The sequence below is a fragment of the Myodes glareolus genome, chromosome 14 (genome assembly GCF_982192425.1).
Source record: "Myodes glareolus chromosome 14, mMyoGla1.1, whole genome shotgun sequence".
NCBI classification, from domain to species: Eukaryota; Metazoa; Chordata; class Mammalia; order Rodentia; family Cricetidae; genus Myodes; species Myodes glareolus.
Genome location: NC_142039.1, coordinates 63,076,220 through 63,098,839, shown reverse-complemented (window position 1 = coordinate 63,098,839; position 22,620 = coordinate 63,076,220). Strand labels below are relative to the sequence as shown.

Here is a 22,620-nt window from a genome sequence, read left to right as displayed (position 1 = left end):
TTTTCAGCTGTCAGCTCACATGTTGCTTCTTCGGTGATCAGGGCAGGAATGGTGGAGAGGGCTTCCTGCTTCCCAGAATTCTCCTGTTCTCATTGCATCACCTCTACTTCCTGCCTGGCCAATCAGCATTTATTTAAAATATGATTGACAGAATACAGACAGTTCTCCCACACCAATATCTTTTTACCAATTTTTATTGCTTTTTAGGTTTTTTTGTTTTTTTGAGATATGGTTTGGTTATAGACTGGGCTGGCCTCACATTTGTGGCAGTCTCCTGTCTCGACCTCCCGAGTATTGAAATTGCAGATGTGAGCCACTATGCCCTGAGCTTTCATCATTGTCATTGTTGATGGCATTGTTGTAAGCAAGTGCTCACTGTAAAACCCATCTGACCACAGATTCGCAATCCTCCTGCCTCAGCAAGTGCTAGTTTTACTGGTCTGTTCCATGCTGCCTGGAGGGGGAATGGCATCTTTACAACTTTGACATGGTCACAGGTACTCAGGCCACAATAGCCATAGGAGGGAAAACTTCCAGGTTGGAGTTAATTCTACATCAAAGGCATAACGATGAAAACAAACAGCCGGGCGGTGGTGGCGCACACCTTTAATCCCAGCACTGGGGAGGCAGAGAACAATGAAAATAAACAAGCAACCGTGATCTAAGAGAAAGCTCCTAATGTCTTTTTTTCTTTTTATAGCATTTCCAGAGACAGAACGTAGGTCTTTCCACATGCCAGGCAAGCACTCTGCCATTCAGCTTCAGCCCTAAAATTGGCAATTTCTTATAAAGTTGATCATTTGCCTCTTCTGTGACCCAGCAACCACACACCCAGGGACTGGCTTACTTGAGAGAAATGAAAAATTAGGTCCACAAGTAGTGTTCATGGTAGCTTTACCAATATACCAGTGTCACGATGAACCCAGGTATTTTCAGCAGGTGAATAAACAAATTACTGGATTAGTCATCCAAGAGCAGCTTAGTCAACATTAAAAACTAAAAGAACTGGGGCCAAGCATAGTGACACATGCCCTTAATCCCAGCACTTGGGAGACAGGCAGACAGATCTCTGCAAGTTCAAAGTCATCTAGGACTATATAGAGAAACCCTGTCAGAGAAAGAAAGGGTCGTCCATCCATTGTGCCAAATGAAATAAGCCAGACTCAAGATTCCACACCATGTGGTTCTATTTTTATGACATTTTAAAACAGGCAGAGCTAAGTTGGGTTTGTCAACCCCCCTGGAATTTTGCACCTGATCTGTATATACCTCTAAGTGGAAGGTATGGGTCAGTTAAACAGCCTGCGTGTCTGTACCGCAGGATTGTATGAGCCGTCATTGAGGAGGTAACCTGTGAGATGCCGCTGGCACAGTGCCCGAACGTGCTCAGAGATGGATGTTTATTACCGTTTGCTAACAGTGGCCCTGACTGACGCTTCGCTTTGTCGGGATGTGGTTTTTGTAGGTGGAATGAAGTCACTCGAAGAATAGAAATGTGGGTCTCCATATTGGAACTGAATGAGCTGGGGGAATACGCCGCAGTGGAACTTCACCAGGCCAAAGACGTCAACACTGGGGGCGTCTTTCAACTCAGACAGGTAGAAAGGTTTCGTTTGTTTGTTTGCTTATCATCCCTTCCTATTCCACTCTTATAGAGTTTCTAGGCATGCCCTAATTACTTTGTGTCTCTGGTCTCAAATTATCTCCCCTTGTTTCCTTCCCCTATCCCCATCCCCATTTCTGGCATCTTCACTGCCTTCACTTCTGCAGGGTCACTCGCGTAGAGTGCAGGTCACAGTAAAACCTGTGCAGCATTCAGGGACGCTGCCACTCATGGTGGAAGCCATCCTGTCGGTATCCATTGGCTGTGTGACTGCAAGATCCACCAAGCTGCAAAGAGGGCTGGACAGTTACCAGGTAAGACATGGGTCTGGGGTCTTAGGTACCAAGGACTAGGGATGTAGCTTGGTTGGAGGACACTTGCCGAGCTTCCTCAGAAATACCCAGTACTTCAGAAATTTTTTTTTAATTTTAATTTTAAAAGGATCAAGGGATTACAGAATTGACTCATCAGTTAAGAGTGCATACTGCTCTTACAGAGAACTCAAATGCAATTCCCAGCACCTATGCTAGACAGCTCAAAACCACCTGTAACTTCATCTCCAGGGGATCCAGGGACCTCTTTTGTCCTCTGAGGACACCTGCGCTCATGTGCACATACCCACACTCAGATATACATACATACATACACACACACACACACACACACGATTAAAAGAAAATATTTTAATTAAAAAGAAGAAATTTAAAAATCAGTTACTGTGTAAGTAAGGAAATTGATGTACAGTGGAAATCTTACTTGGAAATTCAGCAACAGTTACCAACTGCATCCCTTCCAAGTCACATCCCCGTCTGTTGCCTTTCTTCTAAATATAAAATGCTGTGTTTGCTTAGTGTTACTTAGTAATGCTTACTTCTTAAAGCGCTAGTGGTCGCCTGCTCTGGGCTGCTTTTATTTTATTGCCAGCACAATAGATGTGAACATTACGGCTGTCCCCATCCGCTTGCCCAATAGACATGAACATTACTGCTGCCCCAGTCCACTTGCCCAATAGATATGAACGTTACTGCTGCCCCATCCACTTGCCCAATAGGTGTGAACGTTACTGCTGCCCCATCCACTTGCCTGATAGGTGTGAACGTTACTGCTGCCCCAGTGCCCTTGCAGTGTTATCAGAAATTGCTCCTCTATACCATCACTTTAAACCAGTCTATACTGCTCTTTTTTTGTTTTTGTAAAAACTGTGCCCTTGATCATTTTGTCCATTAAATCTCCATCCTCCAAGCCCATTGTTCTCATTAAGAAATAAAAGGATGCTGGCTGTGATGATACAAGCCTGTTGGCCCCGCACTTAGAATGTGGAGGCAGGAGAATTGGAGTTCAGGATCGTCCTCAGCTTTAGCTGCGTAGTGAGTTTGAGGCTAGCCTGGCCTACATGAGACACTGTGGAGGGTGGGCAGTATGGAAGCTAGTCTGTGCTCCAGGAGAGTAAACTTCAATAACTGTCCTCCTACTGTGGCTTGGAATAATGTTTGTGTTTCAAGGGACTGGGCACAGTTGAACCAGGGTCCCCTATTGTAAGATGTGGTAGAGAGGATCTCTCTGCCTTGCCAGAGAGAAAATATTTCCCTCCATTTCTCTGAGGAGTCTGGGTATTAGCCCAGCCAATCCTGAGTAATGGTTCATTTACCACAGTTTTTCTTTGCTTTTATGGTGTTGGCACAGACTTTTCTGAAAGCTGGAGATGAATACAGTTCTGGGTTTTGTCCGGCAGTGCCCTCCTCCTGTCTGACTAAACTTCCCTGCGGCTCGGGGTTGGTGTGCTCCCTTGAGAACAAGAGCAAAGGACAAGGAGATAGGGCATGTGGTCCGGGGCGTTCTCTAGCACACTTGTGTGTCTAGAGTCTGTGAGGAAGGAATCGAATGCATATCCACACTCCAGGCCAAGCCCTCATGAGCCAGTAACTTCCAGGGCGGTCACAGGAGTTACTTGGTAGCACAAGACTTACAGACAGGAGACCCCGGTTCCCCATTCATTTCCTGGTTCACTTAAACATTGGATTCTTTCTTTACTAAAATGATGAAATAGACACAACAATTCTCAGTTTCTTTCTGGAATAAAACTATGTTATGATATATGTTATAACTATGTTATGATATATGATAAAATCAATCTCCGGCGTAAGATAAGACATGGAGTTCATGTAGCTTAAGCTGTGACTTCCAAAATTAAAATGATTATAATATTCTCTCATGTCATTAAAAAAGATAGTTATAAGTTTAAATAAAAGAATTCACTGGGCATAGTGGAGCATTCCTGTAATCCCAGAATTCGGGAGACAGAGGCAAGAGGACCACTGTAGGTTCAAGGACAGCCTGGACTACATGGTGAGTTCCAGGCCAACCAGGACTGCAGAGTGAGACCCAGTCTCTAAAGTGACAATATTGACTATGATAATGATGACTTGAGGGTGCTGTAGTCTCATTTCTAAGGAAAATTGTCTCTACCTAAACTCTTGTTTTCAGCTTGATTCTTTCTCTTGCCTAAAGATTTTTTTAACCAACATTGGTACCTTGTGTAACTATTGCAAAATGCAGCCATGCCTTTGGGGTACTTGTGATCCACGCATAGAGAACCCAGGTAGCCCGTGCGTTCCAGTGGCTTCCCCTGCAGTAGCCAGCACAGAACCTTACCTGCCCTTAGCCTGGGTCCCCAGGCATTCCTGTGGCAACTTCATCCCTCTGAATGATGCTCTCCAAGAACAACTGCTGGGGATAGAGACAGGAGGTCCGGCTTCTGTCCTGAGCAGACACCGTCTGTGTGAACCTTGGATTAGCTCTCCATCCTCTAGGATCTCTGTGAGAAGAGAATCTCTAACTCCTTCATAGGTTAGCCTTCTGTCCGGCTAAGATCATCCTAAACTTCAGACAGCCCACCGGAATACATGTCACCAGAGACAGTGACACAGGGCCTGGCCCAGGGATGTTGTTTTCAATCCTTATCTAAGAGAATTCTCTTCAAAAAATTTGATTTTCTTACTTAAAAAAAATTCTTGGGATATTAAAATGGCTCAGTGGGAAAGGCCCTTGCCTCCAAGCCTGACAACCTGTTAAGCCCCAGAACCCACATGAGGAAGAAGAGAAATGATTCTCAGAAGTTGTCTTCTGTCTCTCCCCGCCCCCCCACACACACATACACAGAGAGAGACAGACAGACATACGGACAGACAGACAGACAGACAGATGAATTTAATCCTTCCTAACTTTTTGGGATTCAGTGAAATGCTTTTCGGTGCTAATGTTGTACGAGGCGTCCATTGTAACATGTGTTAAATTATCTTTCCCTATGTGCTGTTTGAGAAAACGAAATGCATGTCCTTTATGTTTATTTTTTCCCCACCAGAGAGATGAGGAGGATGGCGATGATATGGATAGTTATCAGGTATTGCTGCCACTGTCAACCCTGTGCATGGGGCACAGCTCTCGCTAATCGCCAGCCTTCGCAAAGCAGGGCCCAGGGAGGTGGAAACAGGGCCACGGAGTGAGAATGTGCAGTTTCTCACTTGCTTTTGGTTTGCTTTGTATGTGATCAAGATCACAGTACTATTTCTCATGATTTTCCTGTCGATTCCAAATCTGTACCCAGACTCTACACTATTTGCTCTGCCGGCTCCAGTGACCAGCTAGCAAAGCCTTGCTGAGCCAGACCACGATGGCCGTAATAAGATGAACGATCTTAAAAAACACACTGCTCTCCGTTCAGTTCATTGGTCCATTCTTGTCTTTCCTCTACTAAACTGCACTTTGCCTCACTTCTGGAAGATTTCTGTCACCCTAAGTGCCATTTGATTTTTTTAAAAAAATACACTTTTATTGAACAACAAGCTTAGAGACTGAGCATAGACCTTTGTTTTGTTCTATTTAACCAGTTGCCCTCTCATTAGGGTCAAGCTTAGTTCATCATGTTGGGAATTTAAATACCAGCACTCTCTTGTTGGGAATGGAGGAGAGGGGATGAGCAGATGTGCCATAGATACCCAGTCAGCCTAGGCTAGCCTTACAACCACGGATGATGGTGGGGTCGTGGTCAGAGTAGTCAGCCAAGATGAAAGTTTCAGGCGTGAGTTGTCAGTCTTTGTACTGCTGTCCCATTCAAGTTGAAAGGATGGGTTCTCAGTGAGCCTTCCTGGATGTCAGTTGTGGGAGAAGCTTTCAGGTTTCCATTCTTAGTATCAGGTCATCATTGCTAGGAGAATTAGACCCCGCAGCGTCTGGGGTAGAAGTGATGGTTTTCCCTTCCCTACTAAGAAAGGATGAAACTGAACCAAAACAGACCTCGGGAGGAGGTCAGGACCCCTCAGGTCTCAGCTGTGCCATCAACTAACGTCTTGTGGCTTTGGGCGTGCTTCCTGCCATGTGCACAGTGGAGTCCAGCAGCTGCTTCTGGGAGTTCTTCTAGCATGGCTGACTGCATGTGGAGTTTTTGCATGGGAGATTTTTGGTTATCCTTGTGGTGACGGTTGGCTGTTAAAATCTTCGCAGCAAATTGAGAAAGTTTTCTGCTGACCTATTCTTTGCATTTCAGAGAAATCTGGTATTAATTAATTAATAGCAAGGCCATTGAACTCTGAACTACATAAATATCTGTCGTTCTCCCTACCATTTGATGTCCTGTGCTTCGAGCTTGGCTTTTGGTAGCCTCCTGCTTGAGATCACACATCTTTCGGTGAATTGCTGTCATGCAAATGTGCACAGATGTGGGTGTGCACACATGCAACATAAAATCACCTTGCAGCATAAAGATCATCCTGCTCTAGCATCATTTGAGCTTGTGTTGCCTTTTAGTGTAATTACCCTGATTTAGGCCTCTGATTTCTGGGTACCAGCATCCTTGGTCAGCATGGAGTATTCTATGACCTCTGCTTTCTTACCTATTAATTAATCACTGTGACATTCAATGGCCTTTTCTAATGAAACACACCCCAATCTACTTAAATATCTTTTTTATACAAAAGGAATCATTATCTACACTTTCTATAGAGAAATAAACATCTTCCCTCTCTTGTCAGGAAGAAGACTTGAACTGCGTAAGAGAGAGATGGTCAGATGCGCTCATTAAACGACGGGAATACTTAGACGAACAGATTAAAAAAGTCAGCAATAAAAAAGGTATGTGGTGGGGTCCAGGAGATGGCTCATTAGATAAAGGCACTTGCCACCAAGGCTGACGACACAGGTTCAATCCCCAGAGCCCTCATGAGAGGAGAGAACCGACGTTCACAAGCTGTCCTCCCGTGTCCACATGCACTGTGACACGCTTGTCCCATCCCACACACAAAATAAATAAATATAAAAAAAGTACATGGGATTAAACTCTCCCAGGAGTAGCTTTTTTAGTTACAGTGGCAATAACAACAACAACAACAACAAATAATAATAATAATAATAATAATACTTGTGAACCATACCTTTAATCCCAGCTCTTGAGAGACAGAGGCAAGTGGATCTCTATGAGCTCAAGGCAAACGTGATCTACATAGTGAATTCCAGACCAGCCAGGGCTACATAGTGAACCCCTGTCTCAATAAATGGGTGGATGGATAGATAGATGGAGGGATGGATAGGATATATAACCTTATGCTCTCAACTTGACTTCATAGTCACTCATGGTACTTAATGCTTTGCTAGTACATGTGGATTTTGCTCCATTTTGTGTCAACAAATTCACCTTGGTTAACCATCTCAGCCCAGTATATGGTATAGGTTTCTGTGTGTGCCTAGGCCACTGATGAAAATTCAGTGAGTCTACCCAGGAAAGCCCAGAATTGAGTTTAGAGCGTGAAGATATAAAAATTTGTACAGTAAAATCCTTTCCACAGTGAGCCTGAAGAAAAATGTTTTGCGGAGCAAGGTGTACAATGCTGTTAAATACCCTGCCTTTGTAACAGGGCTTGTCAGTTTATAAACCACATTACACCCATTAATAAACTGGCTCATTCCAGCAAGTGTGTAAAGTAGATATGGCATATATTCCTAACCCCCGCACCCAGATGCTGCACCAGTAATACAAACCCCTTCCTGGCTACTCTCCCTGCTCTGTGTATTTTGTCTGGCCTCTGTCTGAAGCTGACATCATATCCTGCCTCTGTCTGGTGTTCATGCATGTTCTTCAGGGCCATAGCTCCTTCTCTGGAGTATGGTAGCCATATAAACCCTGTTGGATGTCCCAGAGTGAAAACACTGGTTGTGTTACCCTTAGCTGCTGTCCCTTCTCTTGCTGTCACTCATGTCTTCCTGATGTTCGACAGAGAAAACAGAAGACGACATGGAGAGGGAAGCCAGGCTGGTGGAGCAGTGGGTGGGGCTGACGGAAGAGAGGAATGCAGTGCTGGTGCCTGCCCCCGGCAGTGGGATCCCCGGGGCACCAGCTGATTGGTAAGGCCACCCTTTATGCCGGCTAGGCATGACCTGCGACAAGCGCCCTGCAGATAGCTTTCGGTATCAGCTAGTTGCAGTGGAGGGAAGGGCCACCCAACTCCAGCATGCTCTAACTTCCCCACCGGAGCCAGCTTCTTCCAGAGGTGACCTGACTGGGAGTAAATGCTGCATTCCCCTCTTCCTCTGAATGAGCAAGTTGGATCCTCTTTCCTCCCTCTAAACTGAGAAGGAGTTTTCAAAGTATACTGGGCTAGAAGGTAGCTTCAAAATATACTAAAAGAACACAGAAAATAGATCTCATTTGCCCTGGAACGTGCTTAATTTGGCCGGTATTAATGGATAGAGCAGTGGTCCTCAGCCTTCCTAAAGTTATGACCGTTTAAAACATTTTCTTATGTTGTGGTGATCCCAACCATAAAACAATCTTCACTGCAACTTCATAACTGTAGTTCTGCTGCTTTTATGAATTGTAAGCTTCTGATCTTCCTGCCTCCACCTCCCAGTGCTGGGGTTGTAGGTCTGTGCCACTGTGCCCATTTTAATACAGTGCTAGGCACCGAACCCAGGCCTTTATGTGTGCTAGACCAGTACTCCTGCCAACTTAGCCACAGTCTGTATTTCTTGAACTACTTCTTGCGTTTATTCCTGATATGCAGGTGGAATGGTGTTCTTAGTTCTGTTGTAAGACTTAGAGACATAAAAAGAGGCTTGTTCATTTGGATGTAGCCTGTTTGTTATAATGCATATTGTATATATAAAATGCCTTTTGTGTATATTTATTTAAAGGTAGCTATGTTTACTTTTTTGATGTTCATTTTGTTTTGACTTTTTTTTATTTTTGGAGACTGGGTTTCTCTGTGTGACCCTGGCTGTCCTGAAACTCGCTTTGTAGACCAGGCTGGCCTCGAACTCACAGAGATCCACCTGCCTCTGCCTCCTGAGTGCCAGGATTAAAGGCATGCGCCACCTCTGCCCAACTGCTCTGTTGGTTCTGATTCTCATTCTCACTGCAAAGCCATGCCTTGGAAATGTACTTATACATTGTTCTTGTTTGGATTTTTTGTTGTTCTTGTTTGAGGGTTTCTGCCTTTTCGTTGTCATTGCTTGTGTTTTGTTTTTGTAGTGCTGGGGTCAAACTCAGGGCCTTCCATTCTACCCATGAGCTACATCCTCAGCCTCTGTTCTGAGTGGCTAGGAGAAAACCCAGCATCCCCTTTGAACACTGTACACATGTCCAGATCTGCTCTGGACAGATAGACATGCTACTGATGTTCCCATCTCTCTGGATCATGGAACTGATCTGGCATCGATTTCATGGCCTTCCTGAAGAAGTGTTGTGCCTACTGCTTCCCCTAGCAGCCTCTGTCTGTGTGTTCGGATCCTGTCCATAGTGTGCAGTGTCTCTGCAGGGTGCTCCCTGCGAGGAGTCAACTCATGCCGACCTTGACGGTTCTCAAAGCCCTCCTAGTAAGACGTCCTTGCTTCAGCCTCTTTACATGATGTTTTCCAGCTCCACATCATCTTGAGTGTTCCTAAAATGTCACCCTGGGTCCCACCCTAGGTCTGATTCAGAAGAGGAAGTGTATGATCAGGTGATTCTAATGTGGGTCAGTCTGAGCAATGTGCTTGCCTGGTCTCTGCTGTACACACCACCTCCTTGCACAGGCTGTGCACACTCTTTTGGAGTTTTCTGGGTTCCCACCCTTTTCGTTTACTTCCTCTAGGTTCTGATCCATCCCCTTCCATCTAACAGCACCCTGGTCCCTTGTCCCTGTGCCTAGAATTGTTTCTTTTCTTCAAAAATATTTCATTCATTTTTTACTCTTAGGTGTATGAATGTTTTGCCTGTATGTATTTTATATACACCATATGTGTGCCTGGTGCCTGAAGAGGCCAGGAGAGGGCGTCAGGTCCCCTGAAACTAGAGTTATAAAGGGCTGTGAGTCACAGTGGGGTGCTGGGAACTGAACCCGAGTCCTCTGAGAAAGGAGAAAGTTCTCTGAAACCATCTCTTCAGCCCCCAGAACTGTTTTTTGAAAGACTTCAGATAAAGTTTGTTTTAGTTACTCACATCTCATGCCTGTGGCTGGTAGTTCATTTGTATGTCACAGTGATTTCCATGACGTGTGTCAACATGGGAGTCAAAAAATGGTGTGTTTTTATAGCAAAGTTTACTTTAAGAAATTAAAAATGATGGAGTCTGGAGATATGGCTTAGTGCTGCTTGCTGGTAAGCCTGACAATCTGGGTTTAGTCCCCGGACTCTTGCAAGTTGTCCTCTGCCATGGCACATGTGCCCCCACACACAGAGAGACACATACACAATAAGATAAACATGACAAAGAGATGCCATGGTGCGACCTGAGTAGGCTCCACAGCCCTACAGTAGGTCCTTCTGTTTCCTTGGTTCTACAGTGTTTTCGTAATTAAAAAATACAAAACACCTGTTCTTACAGTTAAATTTTGTTGTTGAATTTAGGGTCCCACCTCCTGGAATGGAAACCCACATACCGGTTCTCTTCCTGGATCTGAATGGTAAGTAGGTACTTAACCCATCCCGGGATTATGAACACCAACAAAGATCATCATCTCCTCAGACTTGTGTTCTTTTGGGTGCATAAATCACTCCCGTAACTACTGATATGGCACACTAGGTGACAGTGTAGCTCTGGGCACATGCATCAGCATGGCATCTGGGCAGTGGAGGAGAGCTGTGGGTGTCTGATCGCACACAAAGCACCCTGGGCATTGCAAACTGCAGACAAGAACACAAAGCATGTGCTCTGGGATATGAATGATTGACATCACCTGCAGAAGGCGTGGCCCCTGGAGAGTCTGTGTTAGGCTTGGCAAGGGCTGAGGAACTGCATTTCTGACTGGTATCCTCTGCCCTCAACCTTTAAGGTGGGGAAGGAAAAGAAGGTAATGGACTTCGTGTAACATGGCAGCAGGAGGAAGAGGGAAACCAACAAGAGAGGGCAAGGGGAGGGGGCAGGAGAAAATATTGTCATGAAACCCATTACTTTTTAGGCATTTTTTTTAATTAATAAAAAAAGAGTATAGAATAAGTCAGGTGATGGGGCATGCCTTTAATCCCAGCACTCGGGAGGCAGAGGCAGGTGGATCTGTGTGCATTCAAGGTCAGCCTGGTCTATAGATCAGGTTCCAGGACAGGTTCTAAAGCTACAGAGAAACCCTGTCTTAAAAAAAAAAAAAGTGTAAAATGGAAAAATTAATTTCAAAGGCGTATTTTAAAATGCTGGTGTTTGCTTAAAAGCTGACTTCCTTTGCTCTGTTTTCATCTTGCCCCTTGAACTTGCTCAGCGGATGACCTTAGTGCCAATGAGCAGCTGGTGGGCCCCCACGCGTCAGGTGTGAACTCCATCCTGCCCAAGGAGCATGGCAGTCAGTTCTTCTACCTGCCCATCATAAAGCACAGTGGTGATGAGGTAATTTACCCCAGGGCTCTCTCGGGGTCTTCACATGCACACAAGCCCTATCAGCCTGATAAGCCCTGGGAGACACTGAGGGCTTTGACCAAAATGCTGTCCGGGCCACCATTCAGAGTAGCTGAAGGAAGAAGTCTATTTGGCCACAGCAAGTAGAATTGATTTTCTTTCTCCGGGATGTCTCGTAAACTGCTCTGCCTGTCGTGGCTTACACCTGTCCCCCAACATTCTGTTCCTCCCAGGTTTCAGCCACAGCTTCCTGGGACTCCTCGGTCCACGATTCTGTTCACCTGAATCGGGTCACGCCGCAGAATGAAAGGATCTACCTGATTGTGAAGACCACGGTTCAACTCAGCCACCCGGCAGCTATGGAGCTAGTGTTACGGAAGCGGATTGCAGCCAATATTTATAACAAACAGGTAGCGAGCAACAGAGCTGCTTTGCCGTCCTGTGGACAAGGGCAAAATGATCTCCTCTGTGTCACACCCTGTTTTATAACCCTCGTAAACAGCTTGGGCACGTGGTGGCCAGGTGAAGACCTCAGAAGGAAACGTCAGTGCCAGACTCATTAACTTTGCCATGTTCACTGGTTAGGATATCTCTAATCTTTGGGGCTGGAGACATGGCTCAGCAGTGAGGAGCACTTTTTGCCCATCTGGAGGATTTGAGTTTGTCAGGTGTCTGACATCCAACTGTAACTCCAGCTCCAGGGGATCTGACACTCTCTTCTGTTCTCCATGGGCACCCCCACACGTGCTCATGTGTCCACACACAGAAAGATACACACAAACACAAATGAAATAAACGTTTTTTTTAAAAAAAGAAGAGCCTGTAATGTTTGCAGACAGCAGCTGCCACTGTCTTAGTGGACAGATGTTTCCTGTCCTCACCATCTATTCCCAAATATCCAGCAGCCACTTTCCAAATTACCACATAGAGGCTTATATTAATTATAAATGCTCAGCCAATAGCTCAGACTTACTACTAACCGGCTCTTATATTTTAAGTTAACTCTTATTCCTTATTTACACTCTATCACATGGCAGTTCCTTTATGAGCAGCACATTCATCTCCTTCCTCTGCTTCTAGCTGGTGACTCCTTCCCATCATCCTTAGTTTGGTGACCCCACTTATACTCCCTGCCTAGCTGCTGGCCAATCGGCATCTTATTAAACCAATTCAAGTGACAAATCTTTACAGTGTGCAAGAGGATTATTTCACAGCAGGTTCTGGCATGTTAGTGACGGCACTGGGACAGAGAAGACTTCTGCTGCTTTTGCCAAAACCCATGTCAGCGGTACTGTCAACAAAACTGACCCCCTGGGTTCCTCAGATTGTTCTAGCAAAGCTGGCTAACCCTTGGAGAGATGAAGGGAAGTTAGCACAAGGGAAGCAGTGAAAATGAGAACCCCAGGGACGTCCCAGCTCTGCCAGTCTGACCCCAATCACAGCTGCATTTAGCTCTTAATGGTCTTGCTGTGCAGCTTGGGTTGGAACTGCCTGTGTGGACCAGGCTCGTAGCTTCAGTTAGAACTGCCTGTGTGGACCAGGCTTGCAGAAATGTAGAACCTTGAGCTCACAACGATCTCCTGTCTCTGCCTCCTGACTGCTGAGATTAAAGATCCCAGCCCAAGACAAGAAGTTTCAGAAAGAGGATGTTATTACATGTGTATATTTACTTAGTTGTATGTGCGTTTGAACTTGCGTGCTACAAAACATGTGTGGAGGTTGAAGGACAACTTGCAGGAGTCAGTAGGCGCCTTCCCTAATGTGGGTCCTAGGGATCAGACTCAGGCCCTTGGGCATGGGGACAAAGGCCTTTCCTCACAGAGCCATCTTGCCAATCAGAGACAAGATTTTTAGGCTTTGTTTCTCATTGGATTTTGTTGTTTTCTGCTCTTTTCTCTTCTTGTTTTTTATTTATTTATTTATTTATTTATTTATTTATTTATTTATTTATTTTTGTTAGTTGCTTGAGACAGGTCTCATTCAGTAGCTCGGACTGGCCCCATGCCCGCTATATTAACTGTGTTACTCAGACTGGCTTTGAAACTGATAAGGAATCCTCCTGCCTCAGACTCCCAAGTATGGGGATTTTAGATGTGAGACACCATACCCACCTCCTTTGTTTGGTTTCCTTTCTGTTTTGTTGAACATATCTATACTACTAGAATCGTTTATAATAATTTTCCAGTTTGGAAAATGCGAAATTGGTTTGTCTTAGATTCGTTGCACAATTTGATCCTGCTTTCCTTTCCTTCCCTACCAGAGTTTCACCCAGAGTCTCAAGAGAAGGATATCGCTGATAAATATATTTTACTCTTGTGGAGTGACCTATGAGATAGTGTCCAACATACCAAAGGTAACAAGTGCTGCTTCTGCAGATGTTGGCGTGTAAGAGCGGAGCGGGAGTGTTGGTTCACTGTGCTTTGAAAGCACATCACAACACTTACAGAAACGTCATTCACAGAAAAACAGTCGCCTCCTTTCTGTGCCTTTAGGCGACCGAGGAGATTGAGGACCGGGAAACCTTGGCTCTCCTGGCAGCACGGAGTGAGAATGAGGGCACCTTAGATGGGGAGACATATATTGAGAAGTACACGCGTGGGGTGCTGCAAGTCGAGAACATTCTGAGTCTGGAGCGGCTCCGGCAGGTGAGTACCTGACTGCCTAGTGCTGAGGATGTAATCGCCAGCCTTCCCCAGCAGTGGGCAGAGATGATGTACACACCTCTCAAAATGCGGCAGTGGAGGACTGCTTGGGTAGCCATTCCCCTAGTGAAAGGACTCCGACAAGAGTTTGAGTGTGTGTGTGTGTGTGTGTGTGTGTGTTACTTGTGTGATGTGTGCATGTATGTATGTGTATTTGTGTGTATGTGTGGTATGTGTGCATGTACATGTGTGATATGTGTTGTGTATTTGTATGATGTGTGTAATGTGATCATGTGAGTGTGTGGTGTGGGTGTGGGTAATGTATGTGGTTTGCATGCGCGTGTGTGGCATGGGTGATGTATGTGGGGTGTGTGTGTGTGTGTGTGTGTGTGTGTGTGTATACTTTTTTGTTTTGATATAGGGTCTTGGTCTGGAAGCCTGCCTGGCTTAGAATTCAGTATGTGCACTAGCCTGTAGTTGGACTTGCCTTTGGACTGCTAGCTCACAAGTACTGACACTGAGACTTATTATCAATTATGAAAACTTGACCTTAGCTTAGGCTTTTTCCCAACTAGTTCTTATAACTTAAATGGACCTGTTTCTGTTAATCTTCGCTCTGTCACGTGGCTTTGCTACCTGTCCTCTGTACTGTATGTCCAACTTCAGTGTCTTGTTGACCTCTCCTGGGTCTAGATTGATTCCAAGTTTCTCTCACTGCCCAGAAGTCCCGCCTATTCTTTCCTGCCTGGCTGTTGGTCATTCAGCTCTCTATTAAACCAATCACAGTGACACATCGTCACACAGTGTAAATAAATACCGTGTAACACTAGCCTGGTCTGCAACTCGTGGCTGTCCTCCTGCCTCTGCCTTTCAAGTGCTGGAATTACAGATGGCTACCACCACACTCAGCCCTCAAGCATCGTGTTCAAATGATGGAGGTGTAGTGTGTGGGTTAATTGTCAAGATCACCAGTGGGCCAAAGTCCTAGTGTAAATCACTCTCCAAAGAGAAAATCTGGGCCAGGAGAAGCTATGCAGCAAGGCAGTGGTTTAAAGCCATGTGAGCCCAAGTAGACTGACTCCAGAGGCCTTATGTTGAACCCATTTTGTCATTTTATTCCCAGTATTCAGGCTTCTAAGTTGCCGGTGGGACATTGGTTTAAAATAGTGAACTCAGAATTGGTGGAGCCCCTGCAAACTCCAGCACTGGGTAAACTGGGCGTGGTAGTGGTGTGCATGCTCATAATGTCAGCATTTGCGAGGTGGAGGCAGGAGGCTCCGAAGTTTGGCTGTCTTTGGCTACATAGTGAGTTCAAGACCATCCATCCTAGGCTACATGGGAGCCTCCATATCAAAAAATATATAATAAATAACACTAATAAGACCCTGCATTCAGCAGTGCCTCCGTGAACAGGTATGTCATGTGTGCGCGTTCCCTTGGAGCAGAAGCTGGCTTTGAAGACAGGATGTTGGGTGACTAGAGAGATGGATTCATGTTTGTCAGAGCAGTCTCCCTTTTCTGTAAAACACACCGAAAATGTGGCACAAGCAGAACCCTGCAGCATCTCCTCTCAGGTTTCTTCGTTTCGTTTTTCTGCATCAATTCATAGCGTCTGCTGCTCAGCAGCTTTCGTGCTTTGTGTTTTGAGGGTTTTTTTTTTAAAAAAAAAACTTTATTTAACCTTATTTCTTGCGCATTGGTATGATGACGTCAGATTCTCTGAAATTGGAGTTACAGACAGCTGCGAGCAGCCATGTGGGTGCTGGGGATTGAACCCAGGTCCTCTGGAAAAGCAGTCAGTGCTCTTAACCATTGAGTCATCTCACCAGCCCCGTGTTTTGAGTTTTTAATGTTTTTGATAGGTCAGGTTTTGTTGTTGTTGCTTTAAACACATGTAGTTGGGGTACCAGCCTTATAAGTATTGATGTGTTTGTATGTACAACTGTGGTTTTTACACTTGTGTTTTCTGAATCTTCTAAAGTAAACACATGCCCCGTTTATAATCCGAGGAGACAATCCCCGCTGTTATCTTTGTGATGCTGTATCTACAGGCCGTCACAGTCAAGGAAGCGCTCTCCACCAAAGCCCGGCACATCCGGAGAAGCCTCAGTACGCCGAACGTTCACAATGTGAGTACAAGCCTACAGGGAATTCATGTGACTCACTCCAGGATTAGGGGGCGGAGGATCTGGGACAACATGAGGTTGGAGCTTAAATGGTGGGAACGGGGCACACAGTCCTGGACTGGGCACCCCAAAGTGCTGAGCCTGACTCTCCGTACCAGGGTGCACACCAGACAGCCAGGATCCCCTAGATATTTGCCTATACTGATCACCTCTCTCAACCAATTCGTGTAGAAAATTCCCTTGACAGATGGCTTCTAGCAGCCCAGAAGCAAGGGCAGGTTAGTGTAAGTTAGTTAGTTAGTGTAGGTTAGTTCAAAGTGGTCGCTTCCCAGGAGCAACAGAAGGCGCTGTAGTATTTCCATGGAAAAACAGAGGAAGGCGCTGTAGTGTTTCCATGGAAAACCTGACTCCTCCTTCCTGACCTCAGCAACTGTCTTAGAATAGGCCACAGAGTGAATACCCATACTCACTGCTGTGCAGGTTACTGCGAGCTCAGTGCGAGCGTTAGAAATAGATAATGGGGGTGGGAGCTGCCTTTGTACGGAGAGTGCTGGCCACACAAGCATGAGGACCTGAGTTTGGATCTCTAGTATTCTATAAAAGCCAGTCATGGGGGTGTGCTCTCGGAACCCTGGATCTCTGGAGTGTGCAGACCAGCCAGGCTAGTCAAAAATGGCAAGTTGTGAATTCAAGACCCTGTCTCAAAAATGTAAGGTAGAAAGCAACAGAAAAAGACACCCAAAGTCAGACTCTGCCTGCTATATGTGTGAGCATAGACAAGAGCACATGTACATACACATTCACACCACACTTAAACACGCACACCCAATAGAGAATGAGAGACTCACAAGTTACAAATTGAAAGCACTTTCTTAGGCTGGGGATATAGGTCAGTGGTAGAGTTCTTGCCTAGCAGATCCAGTGTCCCAGATTCAATTCTCATTACTACAAAAGAAAAGAAGAAGTGTGTGTGTGTGTGTGTGTGTGTGTGTGTGTGTACACATTGTTTTATCTTTTCTGTGTTTGGTGTTGAAATAGGGTCCAATTGGGGCTGGAGAGATGGCTCAGAGGTTAAGAGCACTGACTGTTCTACCAGAGGTCCTGAGTTCCATACCCAGCAACCACATGGTGGCTCACAACCATCTGTAATGAGATCTGGTGCCCTCTTCTGGTCTGCAGGCATACATGCAGACAGCACACTGTATACATAATAAATAAATAAATAAATAAATAAATAAATAAATAAATAAATAGAAATAGGGTCCAATTATGCAGCCCTAGGTGGTCTCAAACTCAACAGTGGTCACCTGCCTCTACCACCTAAGCACTAGGACTAAGGGTGTGTACCACCGTGTCTAGCTAATTAAATTTTTTAAAAGACACTCTCTTAGTTAATTTATCTATCAAGAAAGAAGTCATAATACAAATTAAAACATAGAACTAACTGATAGTAAAAATATTCATAAACAGTACTTGCAGAACATAAAGTGGTACTTAAACGGAAATCATTATCCCTAAAATGCCTACTTTACCACTTGCTGGTAAGAATTCTAGACAGGACAGAAATGAAAGAACAAGAACTATTATTAAGAAATGTAGGGGCGAGGCGGGCAGTGGTAGCCCATGCCTATACTTCCAGCACTCAGGAGGCAGAGATGAGCAGATCTCTGTGAATTTGAGACCAGCCTGGTCTACAAAGTGAGTTCCAGGACAGCCAGAGCTGTGACACAGAGAAAACATGTCTCAGAAAAGAAAAGGAAGGAAGAAAGGAAGGAAGGTGGGTAGGTACCAGAGAGAAGGCTCAATTGTTAAGAGCACTGGCTGCTCTTCCAAGAGAACCCAGGTTCAATTCCCAGCACCCACATGGCAGCTCACAACTGTCTGTAACTCCAGTTCCAGGGGATCTGGAAACTCATACAGACACACATGTACCAGTGCACAGAAAAGTAAATCATTAAAAAAAAGGAAGGAAGGAAGAAAAGATGGAAGGTATAGAGGACTTGTGAGATGGCGCAGCAGGAAAAAACACTTGCCACCTAATAACCACCTGAGTTCAATTCCTGGGACCTACATAGTGAAAAGAGAGTACCAACTCCTGCTAATTGTCTTCTGTTCTCACACACACACACACACACACACACACACACACAGAGAGAGAGAGAGAGAGAGAGAGAGAGAGAGAGAGAGAGAGAGAGAGATAAGTAAATATAGTAAAAATTTTTAAAAATTTATATGACTTTTCGTCAGGCAGTGGTGGTGTTCCCCTTTAATACCAGCACTCAGAAGCAGAGGTGGACAGATCTTTGTGACTTTGAGGCCAACCTGGTCTATAAAGTGAGTTCTAGGACAGCCAGAAAACTGTTACACAGAGAAACCCTATCACACACACACCCAAAAAAAAAAAAAAAAAAACCCCACATAAAAAAACAAACAAAAAGAAGGAAAGAAAAAAAATAAATTTATATTAAGAAGAGTTTAAAAATCAAGTTGGATATAGTGGCACACACCTGTACCACACATCTGTACCACGCACCTGTACCACACACTTAATCAACCAGTGCTATGTAGATCAGGAGGGGCCATCCTGATCAATGGTATGACATTTATTCAAAGCTTAAAGTAAAAAACTAAAAAAAACACTTGTAAAGCTATTTATTAAAGTGTTGGTTCTGCATCTGATCAAGGCTCTAGCCTCAGATAATAATATTTAAAGAGAATACCAATAATAATAATAAATGAGAATGTAGAGATTCAGTTAGCAAGGTCCAAAATATGGGAAACTTTATAAGAATAATGTCACAAGAAAAAACAACTGGCATAAAGTCTAGCAAATGGACTTCAAAAACAAACAAACAAACAAACAAAATGATTATAAGATTGTCCTTTAGAAAAGTCGAGTTGGCAGCTCGCGTGCCTCATTGGTGCAGCCCAGAATCTGTGCTCTAGAAGTCTGTTGAGGAGATGCTCACAGACACGCTGTATGCAGAACTAACTGATACTGAGCCAGCCATGGTGGCGGTACATGGTTAAGGCAGGAGGCTGGCATCTTGAGGCTAGCCTGGACTCTCTTAGTGAGATGCTGTCTCATAAATCAAAAACAGAGAACAAAGAGAAAGTGAGGAGTACGGAAGCCAGGGCCTAAGGATGTAGCTGTAGTGGACAGAGACAGTGGAAGATCTGTGCCAGTGTGTTTTGCTTGGGGTTCGAATCAGTCTCACTGAGTAACCCAGGCTAGCCTCAGATTCATAATCCTCCTGCCTCAACCTTCCTAAGCACTAGGATTATAGGTACGTACCACCTACTATAGGATTATAGGTACGTACTACTATAAAGTAGGTGTACTTTATACTTTTTAACCAAAAACTAAGTAAGAAACAGGACGTCAGATGAGGGCACCTGCCACCAAGCCTGGTGACCCAAGATCAATCCCAAGGCCCAGAGGGTAGAAGGAGAGAACTCATTCCTGAAATATGACCTCTGGCTTGTATATGCATGCCATGGCACACACAGACACACACAAATAATAAATTTCCATTTTAAGTATTAGAAATTTATTAGAAGCAGAGTAAGTAGCCATCTGTAGAAGAATGGGGCCAAAAATCACTATAAAGCACCATGCCTAGTAATAAAGCACTTAGCATAGTGTAAAATATGCCAAGTAATACTGTTTAGTATTTATGAGCATATATGTACATGTAATTATAGAAATATGTGTGAAAATAGTAGTCATGATTCCTGGTGGGAGAAAACAAAGGAAGATGGTCGCAAGGCTTCAGCCATATTTGTGCCCATATATTTATAAATAAAAAAAAAATTAAGAATACATGCCTGTGACCCCAGCATTCAGGAAATAGAGGCAAGGAAACTCTGCAAGTACCAGGCTGGCAAGATCCATTATAAAACCCTGTTTCAAAAAAAGATGATTATTAAATATATGAATCATATTGGTAAAAGCGTCCATCTCTTTCAGGTCTCCTCTAGTCGACCAGATCTCTCTGGCTTTGATGAAGATGATAAGGTATGTATGTTACGGTGAGCTAGCTTATCAACACCTCCTAAGTTCTTGAGAACATACTATGTGTGGACGTGTGTGTGTGTGTGTGTGTTTTAAAGATATTTTTCATGTATGTTTTTTTTCCTACGCTTATGTCAGTGCACTATTTGCATGCAGTGCCCACAGAAACCAGAAGAGGGCACTAGAGCTCCCTAGACCTGGGGAAACAAATAGTTGTGAGTCACTTAGTCACTTGTGGGTGCAGGGAGCAGAACCCAGGACCTCTGATGAGCAGGAAGTGCTTTTAACCACTGAACCATCTCTCCAGCGCCTGTGCGGATAGGTTTTGTTTACATATTTGAGAAACGTAAACTTTAGTCCTTAAAGGCAGCAACTCCTAAGGTGAAATGAGCTCATATGATGTGTGAGTTTCCCATTAGCCCGCCAGCAGCTGTGGCTATTTGTAGTTTATAATCTCAGGCTTAGGTTAAATAACCGTACCTTTTAGTTACCTCAGACAGCCTCAGCTTGGGCTGCTGACCAGGCAGAATTATGAATAGAAGGGCTCAGATAAATACAAGTGATTGCCTCTGAGGAGGGAAGGAGGTGGATGGGGCTACATAGGATTTCAAAGGTCGTTTCACGGAGGGTATGGTGATCACTGCTTTAATCCCAGCAGTCCAGAGGCAGATACAGGCAGATCTCTGTGAGTTTGAGGTCAGCCAGGGCTACATAGTGAGAACCTATGTCCTAAATTTTTTTCATTGTATTTGTAATGATTTTATTAAATCTTAAAATATAAAATCATACTGACATTTGCTTACTCGATGGTATTTGTTTTAATCATGTTGTAACCATCATTAGCATATATGTTTAAAATATTTTGCAATAAAAGTGAAAACACATACTGAAACTTTTTTTAAAAAAATTACAGCCAGACTAATTTTTTTTTTGGTGCAAGCCTTTAATCCCAGCACTTGGGAAGCGGAGGCAAGCAGATCTCTGTGAATTTGAGGCCTCTCTGATCTACAAAGCAAGTTCCAGAATAGTCAAGGCTACACACAGAGAAACTCAGTCTCAAAAAACCAAACAAACAAATAAAAAATTGCAAGAGTTAGATATAGTGGTGCATGCCTTTCATCCTGGCACTTGGGAAGCAAAAGCATATGGATGGATCTCTGTGAGTTTGAAACCAACAAGGGCTACATAGTCAGACCCTTGCTCAAAAAAAACAAAATATGAGGAGGGTAAGCGGGGGAGGGGAGAAAAGAAAGAAAAGAAACAGAAACTGAAATACTGGCTGCTTTCCCATTTTTTCAGAGTGACTTCATCGCAGGTGACCTATATCTTTACTTTGCAGGGCTGGCCCGAGAACCAGTTAGACGTGTCTGACTACAGCTCCAGTTACCAGGATGTCGCCTGCTATGGGACTTTACCCAGGGATTCACCTCGCCGGAGCAAAGAAGGTAGTGGTGGCACTGCCTCCGGTGACATTCAAAGCCCGTCCTCTTAGCCAGAATATCCCACAGTCCCTTACTGAGTTTCTTTTTGCTGTGTGTTCTATATAGCAAAATAATAGTTGTGCATGCACAAACGTAGTGCTGGGGATCGAACCAAGAACCTCATGCATGCTCGCCAGGCACTCTCCCACCTAAGAGAATACCTTTTTGTTATTTCAAATTCTCCAAATCATTTTTCAATCCATCATGTTCTGACCTTGTTTGAGACACACATGATTCTCATTCAATTTTCTTAACCAAAAGAGTATTTACCTCTCATTCTTTTATGTAGCCCTCAAATGTTATGGAAACCTGACTCTAACACCTAACATAGGTTCATAAATGATAGCAGATATTAATTTGGTCAGTGGCAATGTTATCATGTAAATTCACAGTCTCCTAGTGCCTTGAGGAGACCAGCAGTCTGTGGAAATGTAAATCAGCTATTAGTTTCTGTCTTATATTTTAACTACCAAAGATCAAGAATCAGTGTAGCAGGAATTGGAAAGAAAATGAAAAAAGACAAAAGCCAGACAAGGCAAAAAAAAAAAATCAGTATAGTCCCACAGAGCCAGGTAGACCGAGGCAAAAGGAACATATACAAGAAAATGTATATCCATTCCTGAGTATACCTGGTGAGCTTCTGTTTGTCCTTAAAATATAACCATAGAAGCCAAGTGGTGATGGCACACACCTTTAATCTCAGCACCCAGGAAGCAGAGGCCCAGGGGCTCTCCAAGTTCAAGGTCAGCCTGGTCTCAACACAGAGAAAACCCTGTCTTGGAGGAAAAACTATATATAGCAAATATAACATTCAGTGATAAATGTCAGAATACACACCAGAGACCTTGGGGATTCAGAGGAGAGTCAGCTTGAGCCAGCATTGGTCTAATAAGTGGAACT

At 44.3% G+C, this 22,620-nt stretch overlaps 1 protein-coding gene across 5 annotated transcripts in view; it reads left to right on the top strand.

The window, feature by feature from the left end:
* The window catches only part of Kif13a (kinesin family member 13A), a 181,374-nt gene that overhangs the window by 144,988 nt on the left and 13,766 nt on the right, over positions 1 to 22,620 (top strand). For 3 of the 5 annotated variants that reach the window (XM_048460568.3, XM_085699449.2, XM_048460410.3), the window contains exons 24-36: positions 1,466 to 1,598; positions 1,771 to 1,917; positions 4,965 to 5,003; positions 6,631 to 6,730; positions 7,870 to 7,996; positions 10,478 to 10,533; positions 11,323 to 11,447; positions 11,690 to 11,866; positions 13,717 to 13,809; positions 13,949 to 14,101; positions 16,150 to 16,227; positions 20,195 to 20,242; positions 21,579 to 21,684. In XM_048460568.3, coding sequence (XP_048316525.3) covers positions 1,466 to 1,598; positions 1,771 to 1,917; positions 4,965 to 5,003; positions 6,631 to 6,730; positions 7,870 to 7,996; positions 10,478 to 10,533; positions 11,323 to 11,447; positions 11,690 to 11,866; positions 13,717 to 13,809; positions 13,949 to 14,101; positions 16,150 to 16,227; positions 20,195 to 20,242; positions 21,579 to 21,684 — 1,382 coding nt within the window. The remainder of the gene's footprint in view (positions 1 to 1,465; positions 1,599 to 1,770; positions 1,918 to 4,964; positions 5,004 to 6,630; positions 6,731 to 7,869; positions 7,997 to 10,477; positions 10,534 to 11,322; positions 11,448 to 11,689; positions 11,867 to 13,716; positions 13,810 to 13,948; positions 14,102 to 16,149; positions 16,228 to 20,194; positions 20,243 to 21,578; positions 21,685 to 22,620) is intronic. The other 2 variants (XM_048460641.3, XM_048460492.3) reach the window with 1 other exon arrangement.